Below are 16,923 nucleotides of genomic sequence, written 5' to 3' on the forward strand. Positions count from 1 at the left end.
CTCATAAGGTTGTGACTTTTTATCCGGTTAAGTTGCCTTCAACCTCTTAATCATCCATACCTGATATGTTTTCATTGTATACATTAAACAGTACCCCAAAAAACCAAAAGGATGCCCATCTATCTAGGAATACAGTATACAATTAACTTCTTCTATAACTGTCTATGAGTTAAGCCCTCTGGCTACCATGCTCACCTTCATGGTAATTATAGTTATTGGACCCATCTCTCCTCTGATGTGTAAGCACTGCCACCGATCTCTTATTCCCAGGTTCTGTCATCTCAGTTGCTCTCAGGGAACCCAGTTTTGCACCCAGTTCAGTATCTCCCACTACCAGCTCTGGCTTATAGAGGACAATACCACTGAGTTTCTTAATGATGCTGGTGCACCTCTCACCAGCATATTCCATATCATTTTTGTGTCCTCTGAGCCCTCTTAGGGACCATAGTCAGTTGGTGGGTTATCTTCCTTACTTGGTATGTCCACTTCAGCACATCACTTCTCTCAGTCTCCCTGATACCTTCCTCCACCGTCTGTCATGGCACTTTGTAATTTCTATTACACTTAGCACAAATCATCATTTTTTCTGAGCTTCTGAGAGCCATCCCAGCAGTGTGTTGGCACCATTTCCATGGATCTGGGCTAGGGTGTTGAAGCCTATAACACAAGAATATGCTGTCATGGCAATAAATTCTCCCTTGTCCAGTTTTATGTTCTGTTCCCCTTTTGTACGTGACAGTCTTAGGTGCCAAGCCCCATGTCTTTATCTAATTTATTTCATATTTCTCCTCAATAGCAGCATTCTACTTTTCCTGGGCTATTGATATGCAGACTAAATTCACTTGTACATTTGCACCTGAAAATTTTCTTCCTTTTAGTGTCCTCACTCTTCTCAACCACTCCAACTCTTACCCACGCTTTGAGGCCTAGCCCTATCTCCCTTTAACATCCTCTCTGACTACCCTAGTGGTAGTGTAATGCCTGTTCATTCATGTCTGAATAATAAACCTTCCCAAGACATCTGAGCCAACAATGGCAGCCTGTTTTGACCGTAGGTCTGCCTGGCTCCAGAATCCATTCTTCAGCTAATAGAACCAACTGTAGGAAGGAGCCTCAAATCGCATAATCTCCACTGCAGAAGAAATTGTATATAGAGAAAAGGTGATCTCAAATTCAGTGAATGATTCTAAGAATTGGGATTCCACTGTGTGGAGTTTTTTGACTACTCATAAAAAATTGCTTCAGTCAGGATTACCCGTCTAAAGAAAATTGATGGCATTTTCTTGAAATTCTCCAAGCTCTTACTCAATAATAAATATAAGTGATATCAAGAAGCTTACATTTTAAATAACAATTTTTTTTTTGTACACATGGAGACTTTTTGAAAGTGCACTCTTGGGGGTTGTTGTTTTCTAAATTTCCCTTGTTGGGTTTATGCCTTTATCCACCTCCCTTGTCTTCAATTTTCCATGTATACTAACCCAGGAATGTTTGTTTGTTTGTTTGTTTGTTTTATTATCTAGGTGTAGGTCTATTTTTGTATAACTCTCCATTAGAAGACCAGATTTCTAGTTCTTAGCATGCGGGCAGGTCTCTGAAGACAAGGTTCAGATTTCTTGCTCAATAGAGAGGGAAGTAAATAAGAATGGAAGTCAGTATGTAATTTGATTGTGTGACTTAGATATTATTTCTTCTTTAGAGAACCAAAAGAAAAAAAGAAAAAGAAGAAAGAAAAGAAGAGGTAAGTTAGGCTTTGGCATGAATGATCCCAGATTTTTCAGCCCATAACATTTTCATATTTTATTACTGACTACATCTCTCACTTTTCAGCAAGTCAGATGATAAAAATGTAAATAAAAAGGACTCAGAGAAGAAAAAGAAGAAAGAAAAGGAAAAAGAGAAGAAAAAGAAAGAGGAGAAAGGCAAAGATAAGAAAGAAGGGTAAGTGTTTTTACTGGCATTGAAATTAGGAATGAATTTGTAATGGATTTTGGATGCAAGGATAATTTCCTAAAAGCTTATAATTATGAAACCTTGTGTAAAAGACTAAATAGATTGTTATCTAATGGGAATTAATTTTTTTTTCTTATTTCCTTAAAGTGACCAATGGTAGTTTTATTCTTACTTTTCTCATCAAGACTTTTCAATGTTATGGTTAACTGACTTCCTCAAGTCCTGGTGAAGATAAAGCTACCATTCGGAGATATTTGGATTTCAAGAGAATTAGGTTTCTAGGGTCTTACCATTAATTTTTTTAAATTGAAATAAAAATTTAATAATTTTACTAACATTTTTGAGTAATAAATACTGTATGGCAAATACTCCAAAGTAAGCTAGTCTCCTTGCAAAAGCCATGCTTAATTCTGAGAGCAGGACAGGGCGCCTGGGTGGCTCAGTCAGTTAAGGGTCTGACTTGCACTTGGGTCATGATCTCGCAGACTTTGAGTTCCAGCCCCGCATTGGGTTCTGTGCTGACAGCTCAGAGCCTGGACCCTGCTTCTGATTCTGTGTTTCTTTCTCTCTCTGTCTCTCTCTCTCTCTCTCTCAAAAATAAGGAAACATTAAAAAAAAATTCTGAGCTCAGTACAAATGCTTATTAAAACTCCAACCATTTGCAAGATCTTTTGTAAGCAAACATTTGAGGGTTAGAATTTCATAAGGGTGAGGCCGAATGATATTTTCAAAACTATCTTTTACTTTTTATTAAAGGGGAAATTGTTTTCTAAGCTTAAAGAAAACTCTTTTTCTTTACAGATAATATTCACTTATTTGTGCCTGTTAGAAAGCCATTGAAGTTCTTACAAAGGAAAAAGTCCTTTGCAATATAGGCTTGGGGTGCCTGGCTGGCTCAGTCAGTAGAGGGGGTGACTCTTCCTCTCCGGTTGTTAAGTTCAAGCTCCACATTGGAGCTTGAACTTGGGTGTAGAGATTATTTAAAAATAATATCTTTAAAAACAAAAAAACCCAACCCCTCTCCCCAAACCCAATAGAGGCTTGATACTAGGCAATTAAAAAAAATTTTCCATTTGACAATATATTTCCTTCCTTCCTTCCTTCCTTCCTTCCTTCCTTCCTTCCTTCCTTCCTTCCTTCTTTCCTTCCTTCCTTCCTTCCTTCCTTCCTTCCTTCCTTCCTTCCTTCCCTCCTTCTTCCTTCCATCTCCTATTGCCTCTTCATCCTTCATAGATGCTTAGGAACAAGTACCTTTTATTAGATTGTGTTACAGTCTTCTTTCCACACAGATGAGAGCTCCCTCTCACAGTGTAGTTCCTGATTATTTTGTTACCTGGTAGGAAAAGTGGTAACACCACCATTCTCTCACCACCTACAACCTACCAAAGAAGTCTATGGAATATTCAGAATCTGGCATGATCTGTGCCATTATTCCTTTTCAGTGGCTGAATTGATGGAAGTATCTGCAGCATCGCAGTAAAACAGGGCTTTAATACAAGTCTAATGTAAGGTTTAATGTAAGACTAATAATTTAACCATCTATCCAGCCCTCACTAGGCAATTGCTGATGTCTAATACACTCATGCCAAGCTAATCTTCTCCCTGGAGGGTAAGCTTCTCCAGCTTAGTTCTGTTTCATTAATTGTGGATAATGGACATAACCATATTTAATATGTGAAATAAAAATTTTCTTGTTTCTTGGTAACCTTCTACTTCATTTCAAATTGCTCCTAGGGAGAAGAAAGAAGTCACAGTTATTGATCCCTCAGGAAGCACATACTACAACTGGCTGTTTTGCATCACCTTACCTGTCATGTACAACTGGACTATGATTATTGCAAGGTATCTATATATTTTTGTGGATCTCAATTTGCTTCTAGTTTCTGAGTTAACTGACTTAATGGTTTGGTCCAGAGCTCTTCAGGACATACATCCTTTCTCCACCTCAGGTTGTAAAGAGAGGTTATGTTATTCTCAATGTGTTTTCCTGACATCAGGAGAAGATGTATTGGTTCCCAGTATACTTGGAAATCCAGTACTGGAATGAAGTGTGGGGGGATAGTTTTAAACTTTTGATTGCTGAGTCGTTTTATTAGAATTTTGGGAGAAACTTTATTTTTGTGGCCTAAGAAAAAAACATTGCCAGGAGTGGAAAAAGATAAAAAATTTAGGTTGTTTTAGAGCAAGATATGTTCCTCAGGTATGTCTATGGTTCTCTGTCTTTTAGATAGTAAACATCTCAGCAACCCAGGACCAAGCACAATTCCTGGAAGCATTTTGGGTACAGATAGTCAATAAGAACCTGGTTATCAATGTGTATAAGCCAATATATTTTCACATTAGCTTGAGGCCATTTATTCTTATTTGATGTTTCCACAAAGCGAACTAGTGTAATCGAAAGAATGTTGGAATTCAGACGCATGAGAAAAATAAATCAAACCATTCAGATTCGGAAAAGCTGTGGTTGATTAAATGGACTCTAAGGACCCTCTCAGCCTTAGTGCATTATACCTCTTACCATGATAAAAAGTATACAGAGAAGACTTTTACTTAAACTGGCTCCCAGTTCATTTTATTTACATGTTTTTCTTTTACAGAGCATGTTTTGATGAACTTCAGTCTGATTACTTAGAATATTGGCTCATTTTTGATTACCTATCAGACATAGTCTATCTTCTTGATATGTTTGTACGAATAAGGACAGGTAAATATGTTCAGCTTTGGATATTTTGCAATGTTGTGCTTTTATCTCTATAGTATAATTTGAAATTTTTTAATTCAAGTCTTCTTCAAAATAAGCTCACAGATCTACTTTAGAAGAAAAAGCACTGTTGGAAACAAGAATACCATATATTCACCCACAAGCTTAGGCTACTCCAACGGATTCAGGTTACTTGGCAACATTTTGAATGTGGATTGGTGGCTTTCCTCCATTATTTTGTTCATTGGTTTTATGCCAGTGGGAGGAATAGAGAGAACAGAAATATTGTGCCAGCTCTATGGTGAAAAGTAATTGCTACCTCACAGAGAGATTCCATGAAGAGGCATGGGGAGAAATCAGTGTATCCGGCATAGCTGTACTAGACATTTTATAACAGTACACACATCCTTTTTTTATTTTATTTTATTTTATTTTATTTTATTTTATTTTATTTTACTTTATTTTTATTTTTTTTCAATATATGAAATTTATTGTCAAATTGGTTTCCATACAACACCCAGTGCTCATCGCAAAAGGTGCCCTCCTCAATACCCCTCACCTACCCTCCCCTCCCTCCCACCCCCCATCAACCCTCAGTTTGTTCTCAGTTTTTAACAGTCTCTTATGCTTTGGCTCTCTGCCACTCTAACCTCTTTGTTTTTCCTTTCCCTCCCCCATGGGTTTCTGTTAAGTTTCTCAGTATCCACCTAAGAGTGAAAACATATGGTATCTGTCTTTCTCTGTATGGCTTATTTCACTTAGCATCACACTCTCCAGTTCCATCCACGTTGCTACAAAGGGCCATATTTCATTCTTTCTCATTGCCACGTAGTACTCCATTAGGTATATAAACCACAATTTCTTTATCCATTCATCAGTTGATGGACATTTAGGCTCTTTCCATAGTTTGGCTATTGTTGAGAGTGCTGCTATAAACATTGGGGTACAAGTACCCCTATGCATCAGCACTCCTGTATCCCTTGGGTAAATTCCTAGCAGTGCTATTGCTGGGTCATAGGGTAGGTCTATTTTTAATTTTCTGAGGAACCTCCACACTGCTTTCCAGAGCGGCTGCACCAATTTGCATTCCCACCAACAATGCAAGAGGGTTCCCGTTTCTCCACATCCTCTCCAGCATCTATAGTCTCCTGATTTGTTCATTTTGGCCACTCTGACTGGCATGAGGTGATATCTGAGTGTGGTTTTGATTTGTATTTCCCTGATGAGGAGTGACATTGAGCATCTTTTCATGTGCCTGTTGGCCATCCGGATGTCTTCTTTAGAGAAGTGTCTATTCATGTTTTCTGCCCATTTCTTCACTGGGTTATTTGTTTTTCGGGGGTGGAGTTTGGTGAGCTCTTTATAGATTTTGGATACTAGCCCTTTGTCCAATGTGTCATTTGCAAATATCTTTTCCCATTCCATTGGTTGCCTTTTAGTTTTGTTGGTTGTTTCCTTTGCTGTGCAGAAGCTTTTTATCTTGATGAGGTCCCAGTAGTTCATTTTTGCTTTTAATCCCCTTGCCTTTGGGGATGTGTCAAGTAAGACATTGCTACGGCTGAGGTCAGAGAGGTCTTTTCCTGCTTTCTCCTCTAGGGTTTTGATGGTTTCCTGTCTCACATTCAGGTCCTTTATCCATTTTGAGTTTATTTTTTGTGAATGGTGTGAGAAAGTGGTCTAGTTTCAATCTTCTGCATGTAGCTGTCCAGTTCTCCCAGCACCATTTTTTAAAGAGACTGTCTTTTTTCCACTGGATGTTCTTTCCTGCTTTGTCAAAGATAAGTTGGCCATACGTTTGTGGGTCTAGTTCTGGGGTTTCTATTCTATTCCATTGGTCTGTGTATCTGTTTTTGTGCCAATACCATGCTGTCTTGATGATTACAGCTTTGTAGTAGAGGCTAAAGTCTGGGATTGTGATGCCTCTTGCTTTGGTCTTCTTCTTCAAAATTACTTTGGCTATTCGGGGCCTTTTGTGGTTCCATATGAATTTTAGGATTGCTTGTTCTAGTTTTGAGAAGAATGCTGGTGCAATTTTGATTGGGATTGCATTGAATGTGTAGATACCTTTGGGTAGTATTGACATTTTAACAATATTTATTCTTCCAATCCATGAGCATGGAATGTTTTTCCATTTCTTTATATCTTCTTCAATTTCCTTCATAAGCTTTCTATAGTTTTCAGCATACAGATCTTTTACATCTTTGGTTAGATTTATTCCTAGGTATTTTATGGTTCTTGGTGCATTTGTGAATGGGATGAGTTTCTTTAATTACCTTTCTGTTGCTTCATTATTAGAGTATAAGAATGCAACTGATTTCTGTACATTGATTTTGTATCCTGCAACTTTGCTAAATTCATGTACCAGTTATAGCAGACTTTTGGTGGAGTCTATCAGGTTTTCCAAGTATAATATCATGTCATCTGCAAAAAGCGAAAGCTTGACTTCATCTTTGCCAATTTTGATACCTTTGATTTCCTTTTGTTGTCTGATTGCTGATGCTAGAACTTCCAACACTATGTTACACAACAGCGGTGAGAGTGGACATCCCTGTTGTGTTCCTGATCTCAACGAAAAAGCTCTCATTTTTTCCCCATTGAGAATGATGTTAGCTGTGGGCTTTTCATAAATGGCTTTTATGATCTTTAAGTATGTTCCTTCTATCCCAACTTTCTCGAGGGTTTTTACTAAGAAAGGTTGCTGAATTTTGTCAAATGCTTTTTCTGCATCGATTGACAGGATCATATGGTTTTTATCTTTTCTTTTATTAATGTGATGTATCACGTTGATTGATTTGCGAATGTTGAACCAGCCCTACATCCCAGGAATGAATCCCTCTTGATCATGGTGAATAGTTCTTTTTATATGCTGTTGAATTCGATTTGCTAGTATCTTATTGAGAATTTTTGCATCCATATTCATCAGGGATATTGGCCTGTAGTTCTCTTTTTCTACTGGGTCTCTGTCTGGTTTAGGAATCAAAGTAATGCTGGCTTCATAGAATGAGTCTGGAAGTTTTCCTTCCCTTTCTATTTCTTGGAATAGCTTGAGAAGGATAGGTATTATCTCTGCTTTAAACGTCTGGTAGAGCTCCCCTGGGAAGCCATCTGGTCCTGGACTCTTATTTGTTGGGAGATTTTTTATGACTGATTCAATTTCTTCACTGGTTATGGGTCTGTTCAAGCTTTCTATTTCCTCCTGATTGAGCTTTGGAAGAGTGTGGGTGTTTAGGAATTTGTCCATTTTTTCCAGGTTGTCCAGTTTGTTGGCATATAATTTTTCATAGTATTCCCTGATAATTGCTTGTATTTCTGAGGGATTGGTTGTAATAATTCCATTTTCATTCATGATTTTATCTATTTGGGTCATCTCCCTTTTCTTTTTGAGAAGCCTGGCTAGAGGTTTACCAATTTTGTTTATTTTTTCAAAACACCAACTCTTGGTTTCATTGATCTGCTCTACAGTTTTTTTAGATTCTATATTGTTTATTTCTGCTCTGATCTTTATTATTTCTCTTCTTCTGCTGGGTTTAGGCTGTCTTTGCTGTTCTGCTTCTATTTCCTTTAGGTGTGCTGTTAGATTTTGTATTTGGGATTTTTCTTGTTTCTTGAGATAGGCCTGGATTACAATGTATTTTCCTCTCAGGACTGCCTTCGCTGCATCCCAAAGCGTTTGGATTGTTGTATTTTCATTTTCATTTGTTTCCATATATTTTTTAATTTCTTCTCTAATTGCCTGGTTGACCCACTCATTCTTTAGTAGGGTGTTCTTTAGCCTTCATGCTTTTGGAGGTTTTCCAGGCTTTTTCCTGTGGCTGATTTCAAGTTTCATAGCATTGTGGTCTGAAAGTATGCATGGTATGATTTCAATTTTTGTATACTTATGAAGGGCTGTTTTGTGACCCAGTGTGTGATCTATCTTGGAGAATGTTCCATGTGCACTCAAGAAGAAAGTATATTCTGTTGCTTTGGGATGCAGAGTTCTAAATATATCTGTCAAGTCCATCTGATCCAATGTATCATTCAGGGCCCTTGTTTCTTTATTGACCGTGTGTCTAGATGATCTATCCATTTCTGTAAGTGGAGTGTTAAAGTCCCCTGCAATTACCACATTCTTATCAATAAGGTTGCTTATGTTTGTGAGTAATTGTTTTATATATTTGGGGGCTCCTGTATTCGGCACGTAGACATTTATAATTGTTGGCTCTTCCTGATGGATAGACCCTGTGATTATTATATAATGCCCTTCATCTCTTGTTACAGTCTTTAATTTAGTCTAGTTTGTCTGATATATGTATGGCTACTCCAGCTTTCTTCTGACTTCCAGTGGCATGATAAATAGTTCTCCATCCCCTCACTCTCAATCTGAAGGTGTCCTCAGGTTTAAAATGAGTCTCTTGTAGACAGCAAATAGATGGGTCTTGTTTTTTTATCCATTCTGATACCCTGTGTCTTTTGGTTGGTGCATTTAGTCCATTTACATTCAGTATTATTATAGAAAGATATGGGTTTAGAGTCATTGTGATGTCCGTAGGTTTCATGCTTGTAGTGATGTCTCTGATATTTTGTCTCACAGGATCCCCCTTAGGATCTCTTGTAGGGCTGTTTTAGTGGTGACGAATTCCTTCAGTTTTTGTTTGTTTGGGAAGACCTTTATCTCTCCTTCTATTCTAAATGACAGACTTGCTGGATAAAGGATTCTCGGCTGCATATTTTTTCTGTTCCTCACATTGAAGATTTCCTGCCATTCCTTTCTGGCCTGCCAGGTTTCAGTAGAGAGATCGGTCACGAGTCTTATAGGTCTCCCTTTATATGTTAGAGCACGTTTATCTCTAGCTGCTTTCAGAATTTTCTCTTTATCCTTGAATTTTGCCAGTTTCACTATGATATGTCGTGCAGAAGATTGATTCAAGTTACATCTGAAGGGAGTTCTCTGTGCCTCTTGGATTTCAATGCCTTTTTCCTTCCCCAGTTCAGGGAAGTTCTCAGCTATGATTTCTTCAAGTACCCCTTCAGCACCTCTCCCTCTCTCTTCCTCCTCTGGAATACCAATTATGTGTAGATTATTTCTCTTTAGTGCATCACTGAGTTCTCTCATTTTCCCCTTATACTCCTGGATTTTTTTATCTCTCTTTTTCTCAGCTTCTTCTTTTTCTATAATTTTATCTTCTAGTTCACCTATTCTCTCCTCTGTCTCTTCAATCCGAGCCGTGGTTGTCTCCATTTTATTTTGCAGCTCATTAATAGCATTTTTTAGCTCCTCCTGGCTGTTCCTTAGTCCCTTGATCTCTGTAGCAAGAGATTCTTTGCTGTCCTTTATACTGTTTTCAAGCCCAGCGATTAATTTTATGACTATTATTCTAAATTCACTTTCTGTTATATAGTTTAAATCGTTTTTGATCAGTTCGTTAGCTGTCCTTGTTTCCTGGAGGTTTTTTTGAGGGGAATTCTTCCATTTCATCATTTTGGATTTTCCCTGGAGTGGTGCGGGACTGCGGGGCACTTCCCCCGTGTTGTCTTGGATAACTTGTGTTGGTGGGCGGGGCCGCAGTCAGACCTGATGTCTGCCCCCAGCCCACTGCTGGGGCCACAGTCAGACTGGTGTGTGCTTTCTCTTCCCCTCTCCTAGGGGCAGGATTCACTGTGGGGTGGCATGGCCCGTCTGGGCTACTTGCACACTGCCAGGCTTGTGGTGCTGGGGATCTGGCGTATTAGCTGGGGTGGGTAGGCAAGGTGCACGGGGGCAGGAGGGGCAGCCTTAGCTCGCTTTTCCTTTGGAGATCCACTTTGGGAGGGGCCCTGTGGCACCGGGAGGGAGTCAGACCCGCTGGAGGGATGGATCCGCAGAAGCACCACGTTGAGTGTTTGTGCGGTGCAAGCAAGTTCCCTGGCAGGAACCAGTTCCCTTTGGGATTTTGGCTGGGGGATGGGTGAGGGAGATGGCACTGGTGAGCGCCTTTGTTCCCCGCCAAGCTGCGTTCTGTCGTCTGGGGCTCAACAACTCTCCCTCCCGTTGTCCTCCAGCCCTCCCGCTCTCTGAGCAAAGCTGTTAACTTATAACCTTCCAGCTGTTAAGTCCTGCTTGCTGTCCGAACACACTCTGTCTGGCCCCTCTGCTTTTGCAAGCTAGACTCGGGGCCTCTGCTTGGCCAGCGGGCCACCCCTCCGCCCCTCTGCCCTGGCTCCCTCCCGCCAGTCCTTGTAGCGCGCACCGCCTCTCCGCCCTTCCTACCCTCTTCTGTGGGCCTCTCATCTGCGCTTGGCTCCAGAGACTCCGTTCTGCTAGTCTTCTGGCGGTTTTCTGGGTTATTTAGGCAGGTGTAGGTGGAATCTGAGTGATCAGCAGGACATGGTGAGCCCAGCGTCCTCCTACACTGCCATCTTTCCCCCCATCCTTTTTTTTAAAAAATATAATATTGTCAAATTGGCTAACATGCAGTGTGTAAAGTGTGCTCTTGGTTTTTGGGGTAGAGTCCCAAATATTGCTTATATACAATACCCACTGGTCATCCCAACACGTGACCTCCTCATTACCCATTTTCCCCTCTCCCCCCCATCAACCCTCAGTTTGTTCTCTGTATTTAATAGTCTCTTATGCTTTGCTTCCCTCCCTCTCTGTTTGTAACTAATTTTTCCCCCTCCCCTTCCCCCATGGTCTTCTGTTAAGTTTTTCAAGATCCACATATGAGTGAAAACATATGATATCTGTCTTTGTCTGAGTGACTTATTTCACTCAGCATAACACCTTCCAATTCCATCCACGTTGCTACAAATGGCATGATTTCATTCTTTCTCATTGCCAAGTAGTATTCCATTGTATATATAAACCACATCTTCTTTATCCATTCATCAGTTGATGGACATTTAGGTTTTATCCATAATTTGGCTATTGTTGAAAGTGCTGCTATAAACATTGGGGTACAAGTGCCCCTATGCATCAGCACTCCTGTATGGGTAAATTCCCATTGGGTAAATTCCTAGTAGTGCTATTGCTGGGTCATTGGGTAGTTCTATTTTTAATTTTTTGAGGAAACTCCACACTGTTTTCCAGAGTGGCTGCACCAGTTTACATTCCCACCAGCAATGCAAGAGGGTTCCCATTTCTCCACATCCTCACCAGCAGCTATAGTTTCCTGATTTGTTCATTTTAGCCACTCTGTGGTGAGGTGGTATCAGTGTGGTTTTGATTTGTATTTCCCTGATGATGAGTGATGTTGAGCATCTTTTCATGTGTCTCTTGGCCATCTGGATGTCTTCTTTGGAAAAGTGTCTATTCATGTCTTTTGCCCATTTCTTCACTGGATTATTTGTTTTTCAGGTGTTGAATTTGGTAAGTTCTTTATTGATTTTGGATACTAACCCTTTATCCGATATGTCATTTGCAAATATCTTTTGCAATGTCATTTGCAATATCTTTGTGGTGGTTGCCTTTTAGTTTTGTTGATTGTTTCCTTTGCAGTGCAGAAGCTTTTATCTTGATGAGGGCCCAATAGTTCATTTTTGCTTTTAATTCCCTTGCCTTTGGAGATGTGTCGAGCAAGAAATTGCTGCGGCTGAGGTCAAAGAGGTTTTTTCCTGCTTTCTCCTCTAGGGTTTTGATGGTTTCCTGTCTCACATTTAGGTCTTTCATCCATTTTGAGTTTATTTGTGTGTGTGGTGTAAGAAAGTGGTCTAGTTTCATTCTTCTGCATGTTGCTGTCCAGTTCTCACAGCACCATTTGCTAAAGAGACTGTCTTTTTTTCCATTGGGTACTCTTTCCTCTTTGTCAAAGCTTATTTGACCATATGTTTGTGGGTCCAACTCTGGGTTCTCTATTCTATTCCATTGGTCTGTTTTTGTGCCATACCGTACTATCTTGATGATTATAGCTTTGTAGTAGAGGCTAAAGTCTGGGATTGTGATGCCTCCCACTTTGGTTTTCTTTTTCAACATTACTTTGGCTATTTGGGGTCTTTTGTGGTTCCATACAAATTTTAGGATTGCTTGTTCTAGCTTTGAGAAGAATACTTGTGCAATTTTGATTGGGATTGCATTGAATGTGTAGATAGCTTTGGGTAGTATTGACATTTTAACAATATTTATTCTTCCAATCCATGAGCATGGAATGCTTTTCCATTTCTTTGTGTCTTCTTCAATTTCCTTCATAAGCTTTCTATAGTTTTCAGCATACAGATCTTTTACATCTTTGGTTAGGTTTATTCCTAGGTATTTTATGGTTCTTGGTGCAATTCTGAATGGGATCAGTTTCTTGATTTCTCTTTCTAACAGTACACACATCCTTAACTCAACTTTGTGGTTATGGTGAGGCATTACTGACCAGGGAGCAGGATCTGATAGCTTCCCACTTAAATATGCTTGTTAAGTAGGTATAAGCTTACTGTTTCTACACTGCTGTCTACATTCAAAGGTAACCACTGTACAGAGAATAGCATTTAAGAATCATTATGTAAAATAGGGATGTGTTGTAAATCCCAGTGTGCTGGAGCAATGTTCCTGTTATTCTGTCCTAGTCACAGCTCTGGTGGCCAGTATAGAAAGGGGAACAAATTCTTTCCTTGATAAAATGTATCAGAATGCTAAAAGTCAAGGCCTACTGTGTTAACATCGGAGAAGGGAAGATCCCAGATGTCTAAGGAAGCCTGAGGGATAAGAGGGCTAGAGAAAATGAATCTTTGAAAGACATTTATTCTTCACATTGACGGGACAAGCAAGAATACATAATACACAGTAAGGCAGGTACCCAAATTTCAAGGGTGGGGCTAGGATTCTGGGAAGAGAGTGGTGTACGGCTTTAGGCACAAGAGCTGGGGTGTTTTAGAAAACTTCCCAAGAACACTGTTCTTGGCTTTACGTGCATAGACAGGCTGGATCTAAAGAGAATTGCAGATATACATTGTATGGAATCTCTCACTTTGCGCTTACAAATTTTTATTTTTTATTTCTGCAAAATAATATTTTCTGTAGCCATATGTTGATTGGTACTCATATCTGATTGCATTGCTAAAAGCATTTTTCCTGGAAATGAAGTCTTGTTTTGAACTCAGTGAAGTTCACTGAGGGTTATTTTAGAAAAAATTCATAATGGCATAAAAGTGAAAAACATTAAAAATTTTTTTTTTCTATTTTAGGTTACTTGGAACAAGGACTGCTGGTAAAGGAAGAGGTTAAACTCATAGAGAAATATAAATCAAACTTGCAATTTAAACTTGATTTTATATCACTGATACCAACTGATCTGCTGTATTTTAAGCTAGGGTGGAATTATCCAGAAATTAGGTTGAACAGACTGTTAAGGATCTCTCGGATGTTTGAATTCTTCCAGAGAACAGAAACGAGAACAAACTACCCAAACATCTTCAGGATTTCTAATCTTGTTATGTATATTGTCATCATTATCCACTGGAATGCATGTGTGTACTTCTCTATTTCCAAAGCTATTGGATTTGGAAATGACACATGGGTGTATCCTGATGTTAATGATCCTGAATTTGGCCGTTTGGCTAGAAAATACGTGTACAGCCTTTACTGGTCTACACTGACTTTGACCACAATTGGTGAAACACCACCTCCTGTGAGGGATTCTGAGTTTGTCTTTGTGGTGGTTGATTTCTTAATCGGAGTGTTAATTTTTGCTACCATCGTTGGTAACATAGGTTCTATGATTTCCAACATGAATGCTGCCAGAGCAGAATTTCAAGCAAGAATTGATGCAATCAAGCAATATATGCATTTTCGAAATGTAAGCAAAGATATGGAAAAGAGAGTTATTAAATGGTTCGACTATCTGTGGACCAACCAAAAAACAGTTGATGAGAGAGAAGTCTTGAAGTATCTACCTGATAAGCTGAGAGCAGAGATCGCCATCAACGTTCACTTAGACACATTAAAAAAAGTGCGTATTTTTGCAGACTGTGAAGCTGGTCTATTGGTGGAGTTGGTCTTGAAATTACAACCCCAAGTCTACAGTCCTGGAGATTACATTTGCAAGAAAGGGGATATCGGGCGAGAGATGTACATCATCAAGGAGGGGAAACTGGCTGTGGTGGCAGATGATGGAATCACTCAGTTTGTGGTATTGAGTGATGGTAGCTACTTTGGTGAGATCAGCATCCTTAACATTAAAGGTAGCAAAGCTGGCAATCGAAGAACAGCCAATATTAAAAGCATTGGCTACTCAGATCTCTTCTGTCTCTCAAAAGATGACCTCATGGAAGCTCTGACCGAGTACCCAGATGCCAAAACTATGTTAGAAGAGAAAGGAAGGCAAATCCTGATGAAAGATGGCCTGCTGGATATAAATGTTGCAAATGCTGGAAGTGATCCTAAAGATCTTGAGGAGAAGGTCACCCGAATGGAGGGGTCCGTAGACCTCTTGCAAACGAGGTTTGCTCGGATCCTGGCGGAGTATGAGTCAATGCAGCAGAAACTGAAGCAAAGACTCACTAAGGTTGAGCGATTTCTGAAACCACTTATTGACACAGAATTTTCAGCTCTTGAAGGATCTGGAGTTGAAAGTGGGCCCATGGACTCCACCCAGGACTGAAAAACTGGTTGTTAACAAGGACATGCCTCATGATCCTTTTGGTGATGTTATTAGGCCACCCTAATTTGGAAGAAGAGGAAGATTCAGCTGGGGGATTTTTCCATAAGGAAAATGTGCTTTGGTGCAGGGCACAAGGCCCACATACTCACTTGCGAGGTACTGTGATTAAAGAATCATCGTACTTAGGATTTTTCAGAATGGATAGTGTGCAAAGATATAGAATGTCAGTCTCTATATCTTCTGATCTTTTTCATGTATGTTCCTTTTGTGTAATATGCTTTATAAAAGTGAATAAGCATCCCTCACTTCCAGGCATTTTTGGATCACTGAGGAGCAGCTGGGAATTACCATGTACATCATGTTCAGGGTACCATTTTGAAAAGACTTACAAGGCAGTAAAGTAAAATAAATCCTAAAATGAATACTCTTTATCTGATCATTTAGTAGGGAGTTTAGGATCTTATAGAGCATCAGAGTCATTTTAAGGATCATTTAGTAGGGAGTTTAGGATCTTACAGAGCTTCAGAGTCATTTTAAGGGTAGTAATCATTGTACTTTTGGACTTGGGAAGTGTAGTTAAGAGAAACTTCTTATGATAAAAACATGACAAATTAGACTTCACATATATATGCTTATATATTAATATGTAACATTAAAATCATAACATGTAGGAATCTTTTATAATAAATTTTTTTAAATTTCTCTGATTCTTTTTTTTAATTAAAAAATTTTTTTTGAATGTTTATTTTTGAGAGAGAGAGAGAGAGCGAGAGACAGAGCATGAATGGGGGAGGGGCAGAGAGAGAGGGAGACACAGAATCCGAAGCAGGCTCCAGGCTCCGAGCCCGACACAGGGCTCGAACTCAGAGCCATGAGATCATGACCTGAGCCGAAATCGGACGCTCAACCGACGGAGCAACCCAGGCGCCCCAAAATTTCTCTGATCCTTAAGGCCTGACAGCAATGACTACTATCTTCCTTATCTGACTGGCCAGCAATAAAAAAAGGGATAAAAATAATTCTATTGCTGGGTGATTAACAAAAGAAATTGTTGTAATGTTAGAAAAGGAGATCTGAAAGTTCAATGGCAGCTTCTTAGAAATTCAGAATCTCAGGCCCTACCCTAGACCTACTGGATTAGAATCTACTTTTTAGCAAGACCCTTGGGGGATTCATACCTACATTAAAGCTTGAGAAGCACCTAATTAGACAACCAGGAAGGAGTTAATGGGATTGTTTTAGAAATTTCAGAAAAGGGAACTGTATGCGAAGTGTGTGGTTGTGGAAGACATTGCTAATCAGTCATACAGCTCTCTATTGCTTAACCCATGCGGTTCAAAAGTTCTTCTTAACACAGATCTCTGGAATTGATATAAAATTTCTATCTCTGCCTATAATAGTATGGCTTGACATGACATCTTGTTAATTTGACATTTCAAATACTTATATGGACCTTGATCAGTGTATGTCTATGGTAGAGTTTATTCTGTTCTACCAAAAAGGATATTCATTGAACTATGCATGGTATTTGCAGTCTTATGTTGCCATTTTACATGTTATTTGTTCAATATCACCCACCAAGTGTTTCTTCACTACAGAGGAAGTGGCTGGTTCTGGAGTGGGTGGGTTGTAATTAAAATGTAATATGGTTTCTGACTGAGACAAGTACTCTTTTTACTCTCTCTTTTTCCTTATTTTTAATACTCCTTCTCCTTCACACACATTTTA

General features: G+C 39.3%; 1 protein-coding gene across 1 annotated transcript in view; it reads left to right on the forward strand.

The window, feature by feature from the left end:
* The window catches only part of CNGA1 (cyclic nucleotide gated channel subunit alpha 1), a 34,685-nt gene extending 18,788 nt beyond the window's left edge, over positions 1-15,897 (forward strand). Inside the window, exons 5-9 of the mRNA XM_045474147.1 lie at positions 1,700-1,741; positions 1,831-1,941; positions 3,688-3,795; positions 4,551-4,657; positions 13,781-15,897. Of these exons, the coding sequence (XP_045330103.1) occupies positions 1,700-1,741; positions 1,831-1,941; positions 3,688-3,795; positions 4,551-4,657; positions 13,781-15,195 (1,783 nt within the window). The 3' untranslated portion in view covers positions 15,196-15,897. The remainder of the gene's footprint in view (positions 1-1,699; positions 1,742-1,830; positions 1,942-3,687; positions 3,796-4,550; positions 4,658-13,780) is intronic.
* Positions 15,898-16,923: the final 1,026 nt, after the last annotated feature.

The sequence above is a fragment of the Leopardus geoffroyi genome, chromosome B1 (genome assembly GCF_018350155.1).
Source record: "Leopardus geoffroyi isolate Oge1 chromosome B1, O.geoffroyi_Oge1_pat1.0, whole genome shotgun sequence".
Lineage (NCBI taxonomy): Eukaryota > Metazoa > Chordata > Mammalia > Carnivora > Felidae > Leopardus > Leopardus geoffroyi.